This window comes from Thunnus albacares, chromosome 10 (genome assembly GCF_914725855.1).
Source record: "Thunnus albacares chromosome 10, fThuAlb1.1, whole genome shotgun sequence".
Classification (NCBI taxonomy): Eukaryota; Metazoa; Chordata; class Actinopteri; order Scombriformes; family Scombridae; genus Thunnus; species Thunnus albacares.
In genome coordinates this window covers 8564020-8580246 of record NC_058115.1, presented here as the reverse complement: position 1 = coordinate 8580246, position 16227 = coordinate 8564020, and the positions used below count along the sequence as shown (strand labels likewise).

The 16227-nt window shown below is 42.1% G+C and overlaps 3 protein-coding genes across 4 annotated transcripts in view; 2 read left to right on the top strand and 1 right to left on the bottom strand.

Moving 5' to 3' along the window:
- The window catches only part of psd2 (pleckstrin and Sec7 domain containing 2), a 33958-nt gene extending 30740 nt beyond the window's left edge, over window positions 1–3218 (top strand). For both annotated transcript variants that reach the window (XM_044363499.1, XM_044363498.1), the window contains exon 15: window positions 123–3218. In XM_044363499.1, the coding sequence (XP_044219434.1) occupies window positions 123–353 (231 nt within the window). In that variant the 3' untranslated portion in view covers window positions 354–3218. The remainder of the gene's footprint in view (window positions 1–122) is intronic.
- Window positions 3219–4629: 1411 nt separating this feature from the next.
- nrg2b (neuregulin 2b) overlaps window positions 4630–16227 on the top strand; it is a 70224-nt gene continuing 58626 nt past the window's right edge. Inside the window, exon 1 of the mRNA XM_044362931.1 lies at window positions 4630–4996. Coding sequence (XP_044218866.1) covers window positions 4984–4996 — 13 coding nt within the window. The 5' untranslated portion in view covers window positions 4630–4983. The remainder of the gene's footprint in view (window positions 4997–16227) is intronic.
- Window positions 6804–14338, bottom strand: purab (purine-rich element binding protein Ab). Its single transcript, XM_044362932.1, has one exon. The coding sequence runs from the start codon at window positions 13527–13529 to the stop codon at window positions 12684–12686; it is 846 nt and encodes a 281-aa protein (XP_044218867.1). The 5' UTR covers window positions 13530–14338; the 3' UTR covers window positions 6804–12683.

Genomic DNA, 16227 nt, shown 5'->3' with positions numbered 1-16227 from the left:
GTGACACTGTATCTAACATATCAGGCCATTGCTCTTGATTCCTCTCCTTTTGGTCTCCTTGCCTTAACACAACCATCTCTCCCTCTTCCTCCTCCTCCTCCTCCTCCCTTCTCTGTGAGCAGAAGACTCGTTATGAGACGTATATCAGCCTCCTACAAGCCAAAATCCGCGCAGAGACGGATGATCTCGAGAAGATTGAGGCCAGCGTGATGGGTGGCCTGATCATGGAGGGAGGCCTGGCCGGCCGTGAGTGCCTCCTCCGCAAGACGCAGTCCTCCCCGTCCATCAGTCAGGCTCAAAGTGGGTTAAACGGGAGGGCCGCTGGAAGCACTGCCCCGGGACAGAGGAGCTGAGTGGGGGAAGGAGGACCAGAGACCACAGCCCACAGAACAACATCCCTCCAAGCCAAACTAGCGTAACCCTTCAACGTGTTTCCAAGTTTTTAGTTTGTTTTTGTGTTTTGGGCTCCTCCGTTCCTCCCGTTGTACTCACAATAAGAGAGTGTGCAGCAACAGAAGAAATGTGCATCTCTATATCCTTCCTAGAATTTATCAGCCCTGGTGATAAGTTTCTGTCCTTGAGCAATAGATGACGAAGATGAAGAGCCCGCCTTTGATACCTAGCAACTGACTGACCCTGCCAAACCTCAGTTCTTTGAACTTTTATTATTGCACATTAAAAATGATCATAACTGTGATCACTATTTATAACAACATCATCAGTATTATTTTGCAGATGTCTTTAGTTGAATTGTGTTTTTAGTTTCGAGAAGAATAATTTATAATGTGTTTGTTTAAGGCCGGACAGAGAACAAAGAAAGAGAGACAAAGAGACCTGACATGAGTGAGCGTTCAACAGCCGTCACCGCTCACATTCAACAGGTCTGGTTTCCTCTCTGTCCTGTCCTCATCAGGCAGGGATGGAGATGGAGATGGTGGACATGGTACTACTGTAGCATTTTGGCCTGTTTTTACCGCTCACTTTTACACACCCAGCCACTCACAGGTGTGTGTATGGACCTACAGTGTGGGTGGAGTGGGGAGATATCAACATATCTGTCCCAGGGTTACAAAAAACTCTCACAACTACAAACTCAAAAGAACTTCTCAGAAGGATCAAGTCCTTCCCATGTATAGCATATTTATTTATTTATTTGACTCTCCAACCTTTATTCACAGCAGGAAGGGTTTACACAAAGTGAGCTTGCTCGTTTTCAGTAATTACCTTCTTGACATTCATACAGTTACATTCAAACGTGGATCCGCCCGGAGGAAACATGGTTTTAATTGTTCACCAGAGGAACTGCAGGTTGAGTGCCTTACTCAAGGGCACCTCAACACGAGCGAGTGTTAGTTGTCACTTGTCAGATTTTCCCCCAACAGGTGAAAGAAGGACTTGGATCAGAAAGATCACAAGTCTCTTTCTGTGATTTTTTTAAGATGCCGCTACCCTAAATACTGACATGTATTTAATAATTCTGTTTGTTTTTAACATTTCAAAGAAGATAACAGTATGTGACTGAATGAAAGCACTGTGCCATGTTCTGTTTTATCCTCCTTACTGCTCCTCTTATGTCATGACAGAGTGCACTGAGCTGATATATAACAATATACTGTATGGTTTGGTGTGAAGTTTCTGAAAACTGAAATGAAGGGAAGAACAGGAAAGTGTAGGTGGGTGGCATAAGAATGGGTCAGATAGTGTGTGTGTGTGTGTGTGTGTGTGTGTGTCTGTCTGTGTGTGTGTGCGTGCGTGTGTGTGCATTGGCATGCTTTTTTAAGCAGTTCCAGTTGAGATGTTGGAAGCTGTACGCAACAGGAAGAATATAGCAGGGTCATGTTTTGTATGAAGATTTTCAAAGTGCTATTGGGCATGTTTGATGCTGAGAGACAATCCAATGGCCTTCTGCTGAATGAGACTGCCATCGCAATCAGGCCTGGATCTGTCAAAAGCATCTTCTGCACAAAGGCAGCCACCATCCTTGTGACAAAAGATGTACGTTTACCTCTTGAAAACAGAAAATGTAACCAATCTTTACTCTTTTTAACATGTTACATGGACCTATCATAGCTTGTTTGTTGTATTGGTGTATTCCTACCACTGCCATCATTCCCAACAGATGAAGATGTTTTTGGGAAAGCAGGCCCCTGGCTTATTTTAGACAGAGACCGGCTGATTGGAGAGTGTAGCAGCAGGACTGCTCCAGCTTAGCGTGCTAAAGTCAAGAAAACTGTCAGCAGCATACTGGAAACAGAGAGGGGAACAGCAGCAAAACAACTCCACCAGCAGAGTAGCCATCAAAACATCCTCCATGTGGGTGAGGACGAGCAGGAGGAAAGACTTGTTTTCTAAGAAGAGGCTGGTTTGGTCTTCTAAGTAAGACCGTCTCTGCCCGCCAAGAACAAGGCAAAACGGACACCCAGCACACATTTTTCAAAAACAACACATTAGCCTGTTTCTCTTGGAAGGATGACTTGTGTAATGGGGATGTAGTGCGAGGGGTAGCGGTACTGCTGTTTGTGAGCACCTTAATTGATCCCAACCCACCCAAACACACACACACACCTTTCCTCTTTCTATGTAATTCGCTTATGACACAACTGTAGATCAGTGAGCGTAGTGCCCCCTCACTTAGCCTCAGCGTGGCACAGAAGCATGTCGACATCACCAGAGCTGTGGATATCTACAGTATGAACAATCATATCTGTGGCTCTGGACACAGCGCTTCTGCTGCTTCATATATCATATGAATTGTGACTGATGGGATCTGAGATCCTTTCGGGACTTGGCTGGAAACCTGGAATTACAGCTGGAATCCTGGACCCGGATCCTTGTACAGACCAAAATGAAATGAAATGGAGCTGAGTTTTCAGAGAGGAAGTACCATTTTATAAAGCTGTATTGTTAGGATAAATAACTGCTTTCTTACAGGGAGACTTCCCCTTATAGTCACTTTGGCTGTTGTGCTAACCATTGTTTCCCAATGTGCTAGGGTAGGCCTGTGCTGTAATATAGGATTGTGACAAAACATATTTGTTGATTGTTATGTTTTATTTAAAAAAAAATGACAACTTCGGCACTTTGATGTCAGCATTGGATCTGTCTTTTTGTTTGTTTTGTTTGTATATCTGAACTGTTTTTGACAGGATGCTCATACTATGTAAAGGACATATTTACTGAATATTTAGTCTGTGCTTCATAAAGTAAGCTTTTATACAGATGCTTGTAGTCGTGATTTATTAATATTTTTAATTATGCACCAAACAGATGAGTAGTAGTTTGCTAATTTGGGTGCCATTGACATCACTGATATCATGTAGATATCACTTATGTATAATATTTTGAACATGTTTTGTTCAGAGCCATAAAACTAGTAAAGACGCGCTGTATCAAATATCTTAAATCTGTAGGCAGTCTGAATAAGGAAGCAAAATGGAAATATAATTATTATACAGTAAATATATTTCACAAGGGGATCGCAAGAGGCCTCAAACAGGCCTGGTATGATAGTTGACATGTTATGGCATATAATGTTTACAATGCTAGTTTGCACTATAGTAGCCTCTGGAAACTCTGCAGTGACATCATACCACCAAACACACCTGGTGCATGAGCATCAAGCAGCATCCATTCACTTTTTAACTACAGCTAAGGCATCAAATCTAAACTTTTAACAGCACCACTATGCCAGCCACTTAAATCCTTCCCTCAGGTGTCTTGCAGTATTTCTCCTGCATCAGCAAATATTTTGGAGGAGCTGCAGAATCTGAGAAATTATGACTACATTTGTAAACTTCTGTCATGATGGGTAGACTGACTAGTGAAAATTGTCAGACAGATTGTGAGCCTGTTTTGACTGTAAAATGATGGATCATTTATGTATCCGTTCAAGTAGTGACCTATAATTATGTTAGCAACAAAACCAAAACCTGAAACACCTTTGGTTACAACTAACTGAGCTAACCGACTTCTCAGTTTATAGTTTTTTGAGTTGGTGCACAAGATAAACAAATTCCATTTCATTTTTAGCATGATGCCGCTGTGGATCCACACTCATGTCTCCCCTCTCTCCTTGTGGCTCAGTTGTATTTTTAGCAACGTTTGTGTATGATATCTGCTGTGGTTAGAGCTTTCTGACAGACCTGCAAATCCTCCATTCAGAAAATAACACTGTAGCATGTTAATAAGATATAATGTTAGAATATACAGTCTTTTAACATTTTATCAAATGACTAGCATGTTCAGCTGTTAGAAAAAAATATCGGTATATCCCAAAACATAATAGCTCAATACCCTTTTACATCTTCTGTTCTGGGGAAAAAAAGAAAATCAATAGAATTTGTGCACATTAAAAAATATATATTTTTCTTTTTCAATCCTTTCCCTTTGTTAAAAGCACTATTAGTGTACTATTAAATACTGTTCAGCCTGACATTATTCACCCTGGACTTCTACTTTAATGTGACTTAAGATAGAGTGGGTTTAATAATGAGCATTCTTTGAATTAGCATTGGTCACTATAATCATCACTATAATGAGATGACAATAATGTAGCTACTCGTGTGTGTGTGTGTGTGTGTGTGGGTGTGTGTAAAGAAAATACTTTAAAAAAAAAAAACAAACCAAAAAACCAAGAGTAGCATTCTATCACACTGGCCAGAATATAGCTGTAATGTTGTTTGGCTAGTGAGTTTCTACTTGTGTGAATGCTAAAGTATTTTAGCCTCAAAAATGCCTAAGACGCTCACTTTAACCCACAAAAATGTTTAGCTGGAGTTTTGCTCTTATATTATTACATTTCTAATGACTCTTCTAAAGTCCTTACCAAAACAAGCAGTTGCGTCGTCAAACAGCAACAAAATATGGTGTCACTGAATGTTATGGTAGAAGATGGCGAGCTCAAAAAGAAGGCCTGAAAGATGCTAACAGTCTGTGCTCCTGAAACTGCTGGCAGAGCTCTGAGTATGTGACTGAACCACAGGGATGCCACTCGAAGGTAAGGTTTATGTTTTATTCTATGCTTAACTTTGACAAAAAAAAACCCCAAAAAACTGAAGAGTTTGACAAGTATATCTTGGGGTAAACTTCCCTAAACTCTGAAAAAGAGCAGGACAAAGTAGCAAGTTGTGAGGAAGGTAACGGAAGGCCTTTTCCACAGCAAACATTTTGATTTTTCATGGCAGGAAAAGCACAGGTTTGACTAATAACACAAACAACGGTGCAGTTATATTTAAGTGTCCCAGTAAGCCCTGTGACATGTCAAAATGTCCGCCATGAAAAAGGCCTTAGGAGAGCTGTGATTCAACTTTAACAGATGCATCACGTGGTTCCCGCCGGTCCTTTCACATGGCAAAAAGTGAAATAATTTTTAAAACACATTTGTTTTTGTTGAGTGTTTTGTTTTTATTTGAGCTATTCAGGTATTTTTAGCTAACGTATTTTGATTTAAATGTGATACACAATATGTAGAAACAGCCTAGCTTGTTTTACGTAAAGTCTATCCTCAAAAACTCTTTATCCAACAACAGACATTGCAAAAGTGGTTTTGTGTTATAATTGGGGTTGTCATATATTCTTTTCGATATAGGCCCTTAATTCGCTGTACACTAGTTTGCTAGCTTGCTAATTTTACAGGATTATCAGTAAAGTTATGGAGTTACTCTGAACAAATACTTTATTCAGCTGAAAGGAGGCCTACAGATTGCGTATTCAGCCATAGTAACGACACAAAAATGTATTCTTAAAAGTTTGTAGTTGAAAAGCAAAGGTGAGTATTGTATGAATCTGCTCCTTCAAAATGTCTTCTGCTGGTTTATAACTTAAAAGCCAAACACTAAAACCAACACGTCTTAAACTGCACAAGAACTGCACTGAGTTGACATGGCATGGCCGCACATTTCAAAAAGGACGGACCATGTGTATCAAATTAAATAAATATCATCTGAGAAAGATTGAGCATTGAAGCTGCTGTATATTACTACTAAACTATTGCCATATTAACGTAAGGGTCCAATTCAAATCAGTTGGTCAGGGTTAATGCCTCCATGTTTAAAATGATTCAGAAATAGATTCCTACAAGACACCTCTGTTCATTATTGAGCAGGGAGGTATCGTTAATAAAATTAATAAAAAATAAAATTAAAATTTCACTGTATCTTCCTAAAAACCAAATTTGTTCCTTACATCACTGCCACAAAATTTTCTGGTTACAAGGTTTGGTTCGTATTAGCTGAGGATATAATGTGAGGTGCCTTCAGTTTCAGTGTTATTGCTTTTCCGTTCACTGACTTGTTGCCTATAGCAGTCTGAAAAATCCTCACCTGGCTGATGGTAGTTAATACTGTTCTGTCAACAGCGCGTCATCTTTCATACCGTGGCAGCAGTCTGGCTCTCAACCTTTCATTTCCATGTGGAAGTCAAAAGCAGATGTCTGGAGCACTGTATAAAATCTTTTTATGACTCCATTGTAGTTTCCTCCTCTTATGTTTGTGCATTATTTATTTATTAATGCATAAAAAAAACCTTCCAAGGACAGCCAACAGTGGTACCTCCTCTACAGCTTTATATGAATCCACAGAGTTAGCAGTGCTCATAAATGAACCTTTATGTTAACATCCCATTTATACATATTGTCTTTCATTTATATATATGTATTGTGTTTATGTGTATCAGAATATGGTCAATATGCACTAAAACAGGAATGGCAATTGCAACAGTATGTCACAGAGTCTCCATATAATGAAAATTTTAATGTTTTCCTTTTGTCTTTTTTGAATTTTTACCTACGGAGCCAGAGACAGGGACATGTGGAATGATTTTTTATTGCGCGATTAGTCATTTTTCAGACAACAAGGCCCCCCCCCCTCAACATTAAAACCAACAGCAATGTACAAAACAGCACACCTTTTTTTTGCCATCAACGGAAATTTAATAAGGTAGTGAGAGTACATAACAGAAAGTAATGAAGTGTAAGGACGCGAGTTATGATGATGTTGAGATGTATAGGATGAGCTTGATGTCAAAGCCAAAGTAAGCACCATCGTCATGTGGTCAGGAAAGGCCATATTTCAGTAAGAAATAGTCTAGAAGGGGTGAGGAGAGGTTAAACATGATACAAGAGGGTTGTTATCACAGTTTTCAGACATTTTTACCAACTAAAAAAAAAAGAACAATATCGGTGTAGCACTACTTTATCATGCAATTTACTTTAGTAAACCTTCTGACACACAGACAAAATATACTTCAATAAGTAGAACTCAGTACATCTCTGTCCAGCAATAGTCACAAAGCCTGTAATTTATACTCTTTGAATGTGAGATCCCTATCAAAAATAATATGCAGATTTTTATCTTTCTTAATATATCTAAAGTGCAAGTATTTATCCATTTTTATTCAATGCTTTCTGTAAGTATAAAATACAAAGGAAAAAAAAACAGCAATGTGTTTTTCCTGTTTACATGTTATATTTTTCTGAAAGGAGGAGCATCATATATAACAAACCATATATATATATATATATATATATATATATATATATATATATATATATATATATATATATATATATTTATATATTTATATATATATACACACACACGCCACAGATAAAATATTTTTGAAAGATACAACATATTATCTCATATGGGGATGGTAAAGGGATTTAGACCAAACGGTGACATGGGATATGTTCATTGTGCATTGACCCCACCCCTTAAAATCCAGGATCCATTTCCCAACATCTTCAAAACATTTGAAAGAATGTCTTTATAACTATACACAACAGTAGCCTATACAGTCTGCAAACATGATGGACCCTACTACTTGGTGCGTGTGCAAACAGAAGACGTGCTGAATGAGCTCCTCTGTCAGTGGTTTGTGGTGAGTCATTTAGTGCTTGGCTTTGACCAGAGGCTGCGATTGGCTGTGTGATTAACCAGGAACTCTGAATGGCCAATGAAAGACTACAACACTGAAACCAGATGCGGAGCAGATTTGGTTGTCTGGAACACCTTGTGGAAGTTCAGTCTGTTTTTATGTCAGTATTTGTACAGGTTGGTAGAGATGTGTAGCCTCCACCCACATTTCATCTGTGGAAGTTTGCTGTTTTAAGTCATGTACATGTGGCTGTTTGTATGCAGTCAGAAACATGAACAATCTCCCCGTTCAAAACGGGAGGAACAAGCAGACGGAGCCACCTACAGCTGTAGCCATCATAGCAATCCCACTCTGAGTTACATGCAAGTAGCTACTGCTGCACTTTTATATTACATATACAAATATTTTTTTTCTATTTCCATCAGTTAAAATGTGTAAGGAATGATCCGGTCACCTGTTAGAGCAACAAATATAATTAAAATAGAGCTCTTTGAAACAAAAAGTGACAAAATGAACACTGCGGTAATAACAGACAAAAGGCAGGATAATAATATGATCAGGGATTGCTACAATGGCTACCGCTGTATAATAAGCCAAAATATCGTCTCGTCAGCTTCAGTGCACCCTCGCCTCTGCACACTGAATGTAGCCAGAGCCACTGAGGACAGCACACAGCTTGACCACCGACACTTTACAGAAAACAAGACAAAAAACATCTTTATACCGTTTTGCAATTGAGTCCCAGAAATGGATGACCGTGTAATGTGGGCACAACATGGCTGCAAGGTCACTCCAGGTTTTGCTGTGACACTGGGTGAGCTCTCAGATTTGATCACACTGTTTTCAGTAAAATCACCAGTGCCTCCTTTCTCTCTAACTGCCATTGAGCTTGCACTAAAGACACAACTGACCCAGTAGCATTTGGAGATTACAGTCTGTAACAAAACAAGACAACGCGTCTTTTTAAAATAATGTGTGCGTTTCAAAGAGTGAGAGGTGTTCACAAAGAAGTGAACTCTATGAGCAGGTTCGAGCTCTCCTTATATTTGGCCATTAGAGAAAGAGAAAGAGAGAAAGGAAGTGTTATATTTCCAGTCTTCATGTAGCATGAGCCTCCTGGAGGCCTAAATTCAATCAAACTAAAGCTAGAACACTTTGGGGAATAAGTGCTGTATCACAACAGAGTCCGTACTCATGTTGAACTCACGTTGACCTCACATGTGCTTTGTTAGGCACATAGTCATAGGTGGCTTTTAAATATGTGGCTTGAGGAAATATGGTCATCTCTTCAAGAGGGGAAAGAGATTTCCTGTTCTTTTTCCAAAAGAGAGAGAAAAGTCCTAACTGGATCTGTCTGACAGCCGGGTCAGTAGGTCATGGTAGGCTGCTGCTGGTAAGCTCCTACAGTGCAGTGCCAGGCTTCATCGGGCCTTTCACCAACACTCGGAGACAAACTTGGGCCAAAACGTCCTGCGTGGAACAGATGGGATTTTTTGGAAAAACTTTTTCTTGGCTCTATTGCAACAGGCATGACCAATCAAACACAGATCAACATTTTAAAGCGAGGATTCAACAGGACTTCTGATACCTTTTCAGCCCAGGTGTGCTGTGGGGAATTCTGCTTCAGTCTAGCCGCAGCTATCCCACATGTCTGACAGGCCCGGGCTGTAACTACATTAGCAGCTTTTTATCCAGCTGAGGCCTGTAAAGCTGCAATCCATGCAGTCTGTGTTTCCCCTTCATGCCAGCTAGGTGGCACGCCGCACTGACAGGGCCTGTGACCAGGCTCAGTCATGTAAGCTCTTGAAGGCCGACCTGCTTTAAATAAAGCTGATGGGTGAACACTCGGAGCATATTGATTGTTAACTAGCACTTCAGTGTAAGCCTAGAGGTCGATCGGATCCAAAAGAAGGAATGGACTGTGAGTCTGAAAGAGCAGGTTTGGGCATTTGGACAATTTCGCTCCATGGACAATAAGCTGGGGCCTTTTTTATGCTTTGAATCCCGAGCAGGGAAAGAAGAGCAGACCTGAGATCAGTCTGCTCACATCAGAGAGGATTGTGATCCTCGCTGTAAAAACAACAACAAACTCCTCTGTCCTTTGGGTCTGCTGCGGCCGATCACTATCACCTAGCTCAAGTGAAACCGCAGACACGTCGAATCGTAGTTCACCTGTCCTGCGAACGGCAGTCCCAGGTGAGAGAGGGGACGCGCTCAGGCTCCAAACACACAGTTTCCTGGCTTCTAATGACAGGAGGCCTTGTGCAGTTCTAGACACCATTCAAAATACTTTAGAGGCCTCCCAACACTCAGAGGCCTCAACAGGGGGAGACTGTGTATGTGTGTGTGTGTGTGTGTGTGTGTGTGAGTGTGTTAGCCACCCCTGGACCAAAGCCCCAAGATACTATTCAACTTGAGTGTAGGACACTGCAGAGGGGCTGACATGGAGACAGTCAGAGGTTGTTGACTGTCTGTGTTGTGTGTGCGGAGAGGAACAAGCAGGGAAAGGGTTTTCTCTGGGGTGACTCTGTGGGGGGACGTAAAACACCTGGACTAGTCTACGCGCACTGATAGACGGACAAGGCAGCCTACTGGTTTACAGAACGTGACAGAAAAAATAGCTCACTACGAGTCTGACTTTTTTTTCACTTTGAGCAAGTGCTTGAGAAGAAAGACTTCACATTTTGGAAATATAATGCAGATTCAGTAACCTCATCATCATGCTTTCAAATATCTACTGATCACATAGCCTATACATTTTTTCGTCTTTTTATAGTCTATACACGTGATACAATGCCGCGATTGGCACGTACACAATATTGCACACTAATATGAAATGTCCTACACTAGTCAGTGGTTTCCTCTCTGTCTGGGAGGGAGAAACCTGACACGTTTTGGACAACATAGATGTGAAGAAAAGAACTTTGAAGAAAAAAAAGAGCATCAGAATAACAATAATGCAAAAGTGACATATTCTGAGCGGCGAGGCTCCTAAGGAGCGATCAAGGGGCTGTAGCACCATAAAGAGATAGATACTGCCTTGGCCCTGCACTGATAGGCCTCTACATCCACTGGACTGCACTCAGAATGACTGCATGGGACCGGCCGGCTGGCCTGCCTGGCTGGCTGACTGCCTGGCTCTTTAACACCATCCACCTCAGCTCTGACGAATAGCCTTATCCAGCCGCTCCTGATTTTGTTTTTTGTTGCTGCTGTTTTTTTTGTTTTTTTTTTAACATCATGGTGCATATGGTGTGCAAAGCCACCCGTAACATCTCCAGATGAATCTCCATGCTGACACCCAGTGCTGCCACAGGCGGTACATCCTGGATCGTTTCCCTGTTCTAGGGAGACACATCTCTACTCTGTGAGAAGCCGCCCAGCCAGGGGTGCTGCTATGGACTCTGGGCTCCACGGTGCCGTGAGGCACTGAGGCCTCCCCTGTTTCCAACTCGTAAGCACGGCAGCACCTCATCTTTCTGAAGGGCCCGCTCCAGTTTCTGCCCACTATCACAGTTGGCCCCTCAGCTCCAAGTAGCCATTCAGCCTTCTTTTGGTGTTGCCACCCATGCTCCATGCACCGCAGGGGTGTGAATCCAGCAGTCCTGATGAGTATATATTTCTGCCTACATAACAGCACTCGTAAATGAAAACGTACAGCGGTCGAGGTCACAGACCATCCACGTGAGAACACGTAAACGAGTGGAGTGTATAAGGCACGGGTTGTAATGACGTCAGAGAGGATGTGTTGCCTCGCCGCGCGCTGGCGCGTCTTTTTTGTTTTATTTTTTTTGCGCCTTGCGCTCCCACAAGTGGACCTCATCCTTTTGCATCCCCCACCCCCCCCCCCCCAGAGGAAAAAACAACAAAGTAACAAAGAAAATTAACCCACAGAAAACGTGGGTATCTTAATAAGGATTTTTTTTTTACAGCTGATTCACAAAATCATAATTAGTACATCTAAGTTAGCACTTTTTTTTCATTTAAGTTTATATGGACATGGTGCAAGAGGGTTGATATTCAATATAGTAGCTTTGAGATAGATTTATCCCATTTGTTTGAGTCGCACAAAATAGGCTTTTATTTATTTTCGAGTCTCAACCTTTCCATAATGGCATGATAGAAATGCTTTCATTAGCCTACTACGTTTTAGGTCAAATTAAAGACTATAGCCTACTTTGCCAAACTTCTTTTCGAAACATGAGCCTACACGCATGCTGACAGGTGTTTACAGGCCTGTAGTGCTGCGTTCTGCAATTCATACACTTTTAGAGCGCTTTCATATTTATTCTGCGTACCTTTATAATAAACTATACATCTGGTATCAGATTTTGGTTTCATAAAGTCCATAATATATTCTCTTTGTGCTGATGTCAAATATTCGTTCTACATGAAGACTGTCATTTTATATAATAGACCTCAGGTTTTTATTTTTGATTAAATCTTAGTATATTACCAGTTTGAAAACATTTAAACATTTTTTTCGAAATAGCTTTGATGTGTGCAAAATCTGTCGTTTGATAGAGATATAAACACTCTGTTCATTGTCATTTAAATCAAGTAGGAAACAGTTCATATCTTACAGTTCAATCCTTGATAGCAGCGGCTTACTGTTACATGGGTGGTAAGTGGGGTGACATCCAGTAAAATGAGCGAGGAGACAGCAGAGGTGCTGCCATGTCTGTGGAGGTTGTGTGTGTGGGGTGATTCCCTTGGAAATTATCTTTCTATTTTACAGTTAAGTCTCGTTTTCTCTCAGAGTTCAGTCTTGTCTTGGTTGTTTCATTTCTGCTCTCCAAAAATCCGCGTCAGTCATCGTCGCCGTCATCTCCGCCGTGCGGGCCCTCAGGTAGCAGTTCGGAGGCCCGTTTCTCTCTACTCCTCTCCTGGATCTTCCTCATCTCCTCCGCGTATTTACAGAAGGTGTTGCCGAATTTGGACCACACTTTGCACGGAACCGTAATGGAGTTTCGGTAAGTGGGCTTCACCTCGCTGACCCGCATGAAGACCCCGTACTTATTGGAGCCCACGTCGAAGAAGAAGCGCTTGTTGTCGACCGTGAGCGAGGTGCCCTCCGGGAGCTCTGCCGGCTCCTCGTCCACGCCGTAGTCGTCGATGAGTTTGGCCAAAGCGTCGCGGAACTCGATGAGACCCTGCGCCGGCAGAGCGATGGTCTGGCCTTGCGCGCTTCCCAATCCGGGCCCCCGATTAACGGTCTGTCGGATCCTCAGGAACCGCCCCCTCTGGTTCTCTTTCAGATCCATGTAATATTTCCGATTCTCCCGCACTAGGAATTCGCTCTTGAGCGCCCGCCGGGGCTCATCCTGCACCATGTCCGGGTTGCTCGGGCCCAGCTGGGCGTAATGTTCGATAAAGTCCCCGAGATAATCGCGGAACTCCACGGCAACCGACATAGAGAGAGTGAGGCGGCTCTTGTTTCCCCCAGCTCCGACCTCGGCTATCTTTAGGAAGCGGCCTTTAACATTCTGCTTCACGTCAAGGTAGAAGCGCTTGTTCTGGATGTCGACGCGCTTGGAGGCGAGTTCCTCGGTGTCGTGCTGCAGCCGGGACATGGCGCCCATCGCACCCGGGGGCAGCGAGCCGGGGCCTGCGGTGGGCCCTCCGTGGTCACTGCCACTGTCTCTGTCCGCCATGATGCTGCCTCCCTGCTTTACCTTCCACCGTCTCCCTCTGCCTGCTGCAACCTCGACTGCCCGTCAAACCACTCCGCCGCTCTATCGCGAGACGAGAGAGGAGAAGAGGATGAAAAAATGAAAGTAACTGTAGTTTGGTTATACTGTAGTACTCCGAGCGGGCTGCGTTCAAGACACTCACAGTGTTTTTGCAACGTTTCACAGAAATTTCACTTCAGCCTTTAGTATAGCCCTATGTTGCAACAACTTGAAGTTAACCCCCACCCATGTGATCCTATAAAACATTGCAGTACTAAAATCAACCTAGATAGATAGATAGATAGATAGATAGATAGATAGATAGATAGATAGATAGATAGATAGATAATCACACGTTTCTGCACACAGTCTAAAACCAATAACAGACAGAAGTGGAGCAAAAGTCATACCAGAAGGGTATTTGGTTTTGGTGTTTCAGCACCACGGACAGTTGTTTGGGTTTTTCAGCACCACGGACAGTTGTTTGGGTTTTTCAGCACCACGGACAGCGAACCCGGACAGTCCCTCTGTAGGGAGAGAGACAGGGAGAACAGGGTTAGAGAAAAATTTCTGAATGAACTGTAGATGATGGCTGTGTGGGAGGCTGAAGGAGGGGGCTGACACACTGTGAAGCATCATGAATCATTACCCTGTGATTGGATTTACTTGTGTCACTGTTTCTCAATAAAAATGTTTCACTTCACATACACCTGTGTTAATCTTAGGACTTGTGGGTTAGGGCCATTGAATTTCCACAGGCAGTAGAAAATCATGCAAATTGTGATTACAACTTTAGAAAGAAACTGTAATGTATTTGTAGTGTAATTATACAATTTACAATACCTGTGATATCCGTTTATATTGTGTATTACCTACCATGTATCCTCATGTCAGTTAAGATTTTTGTCATCGTTTTAGTACTTGATCATCCTGTTGACAGATTTTTTTGAACCCCACTGTTAAAGGTACAACAAATGTCCCTGGTGAAGTTATGAGGTTTTAGCAGCAGTGGCATTCATGGTCCCGGAGGGGCGGAGCAGACCTCACGAAGAGGAATGATGTGGGAGACTTGATGGATGCTGGATAGGATAAGGGCTTAATGGGATTGGACAGCTGCAGAATACTATTGATATCAAAAGACCAAATCTGGAAAATGCACACAGTGCCACCTATGCCACCTAAGTGTAAACTTTAAACAATAAGCTTTTTAAGGAAATGTCCAATCCAAAGGCTGCAAAACAATAAAGTACAACAAACAGATGGGATTTGACTTTGCTCATGAGTATTGCCAATGATGTAGTAAAATAAGGGAAATAGGACTGTAAAATAAGAAATCTGGGAGAGATTAACAGACACATTCTGTATAGTAACTTAAACAAAAAAGGACCACTTTGCCACGGAGACAAGGAAGAGAGCACTGCTCCGACATTGGAGCAGACTGGGCAGTAAGTGTATCATGAGAAGCCAGTTCAAGTGACCTCATCAACACCCTGCTGCCATGCCGATACTTTACCAAATACAGCCACTCTGACAATTCCCACTGGTTCAGCACGAGTGTCAGGGCAATCAGGGAGGTAATTGGTGGCAGTCCTCCTCGGGTCAGTCAGCAGGAATAGGTTTTTACTCCCCTTCATGATCTCAACAAATCATTTACTTTCAAGGCTAATTTGGAAATTCTTAAAGTCCCCCTCCACTCAAAAATCTGTTTTTCTTCTTACTCTTACATTTGAATGTTTGAGCTTCACTGTGCAGAATGATGTATGTGCAAAATTTAACACTAGAAGGCTGTTTTCACATTTATCTGCTGAAAGTGGAAAGTTTCTCTGAGCTTATTGAAAATCCAATTTTAAGGGGTGGGCCTATGAACATGATTTGTGACATCACAACTAGTTTGAAAGCCAATCCTGGTCCAATATTCAACTCAAGATAATTGAACTTTTTTATAGAAAAATTATATCAGACACAAATTATTATTCAAAGTAGAGTATTTTATATACATCTTAAAACAGGCCTGGGGGGATCTTTAAATTGTGTGTCAGGTCTCTGAGCGGGGGTTCTAATGAATGCATTAGTGGTTGAATGAATGAAGGAGAGCCAAATTGCTGAATGGGTGGGCAGCTGGGGGAAAGGGACAGGGGTGGGGGTGGGTCACTGGATGGATCACAGACTCTAGAGGTCTGTATCTTCCACTTGAAATGCAGGGATGATTACCCGGATTGGAGCAGCAATCAAAATAATGTGGAACTATCAGCATTTAACTTAAAAAGATAAAAACCTACACATCTGATAGCAATTAGGACCAAGGACAGCACTCAGGACTGAAACAAAACTTAAAGTGATTTACTATTTTGATCTTAGATTAATATGTTACAGTGAGGAAAGATGTACACAGAGTGAAGAGACAGACATTCATTGCACCAATCTTGCTGTGGCCTTCAGTCCTTTCGAAGCAGCATGTGATTGGCCTGTTGGGACAGAGCACTAAACCTGTCAAGCCTTTTCAGCACCATGGACAGAGACTGGTCCCTGATTTGACCCTGCTGATGGTGAAACAGGTGGATGAGGCAATGATGTGGGTGAACACTGATGAAATGGCCTCTCATACATTTTCTTTATCATGTCCCCTATATGACATTATATTTTATCCCTTTCTCAGGATGGACAATGAAAGGCTTTCTGA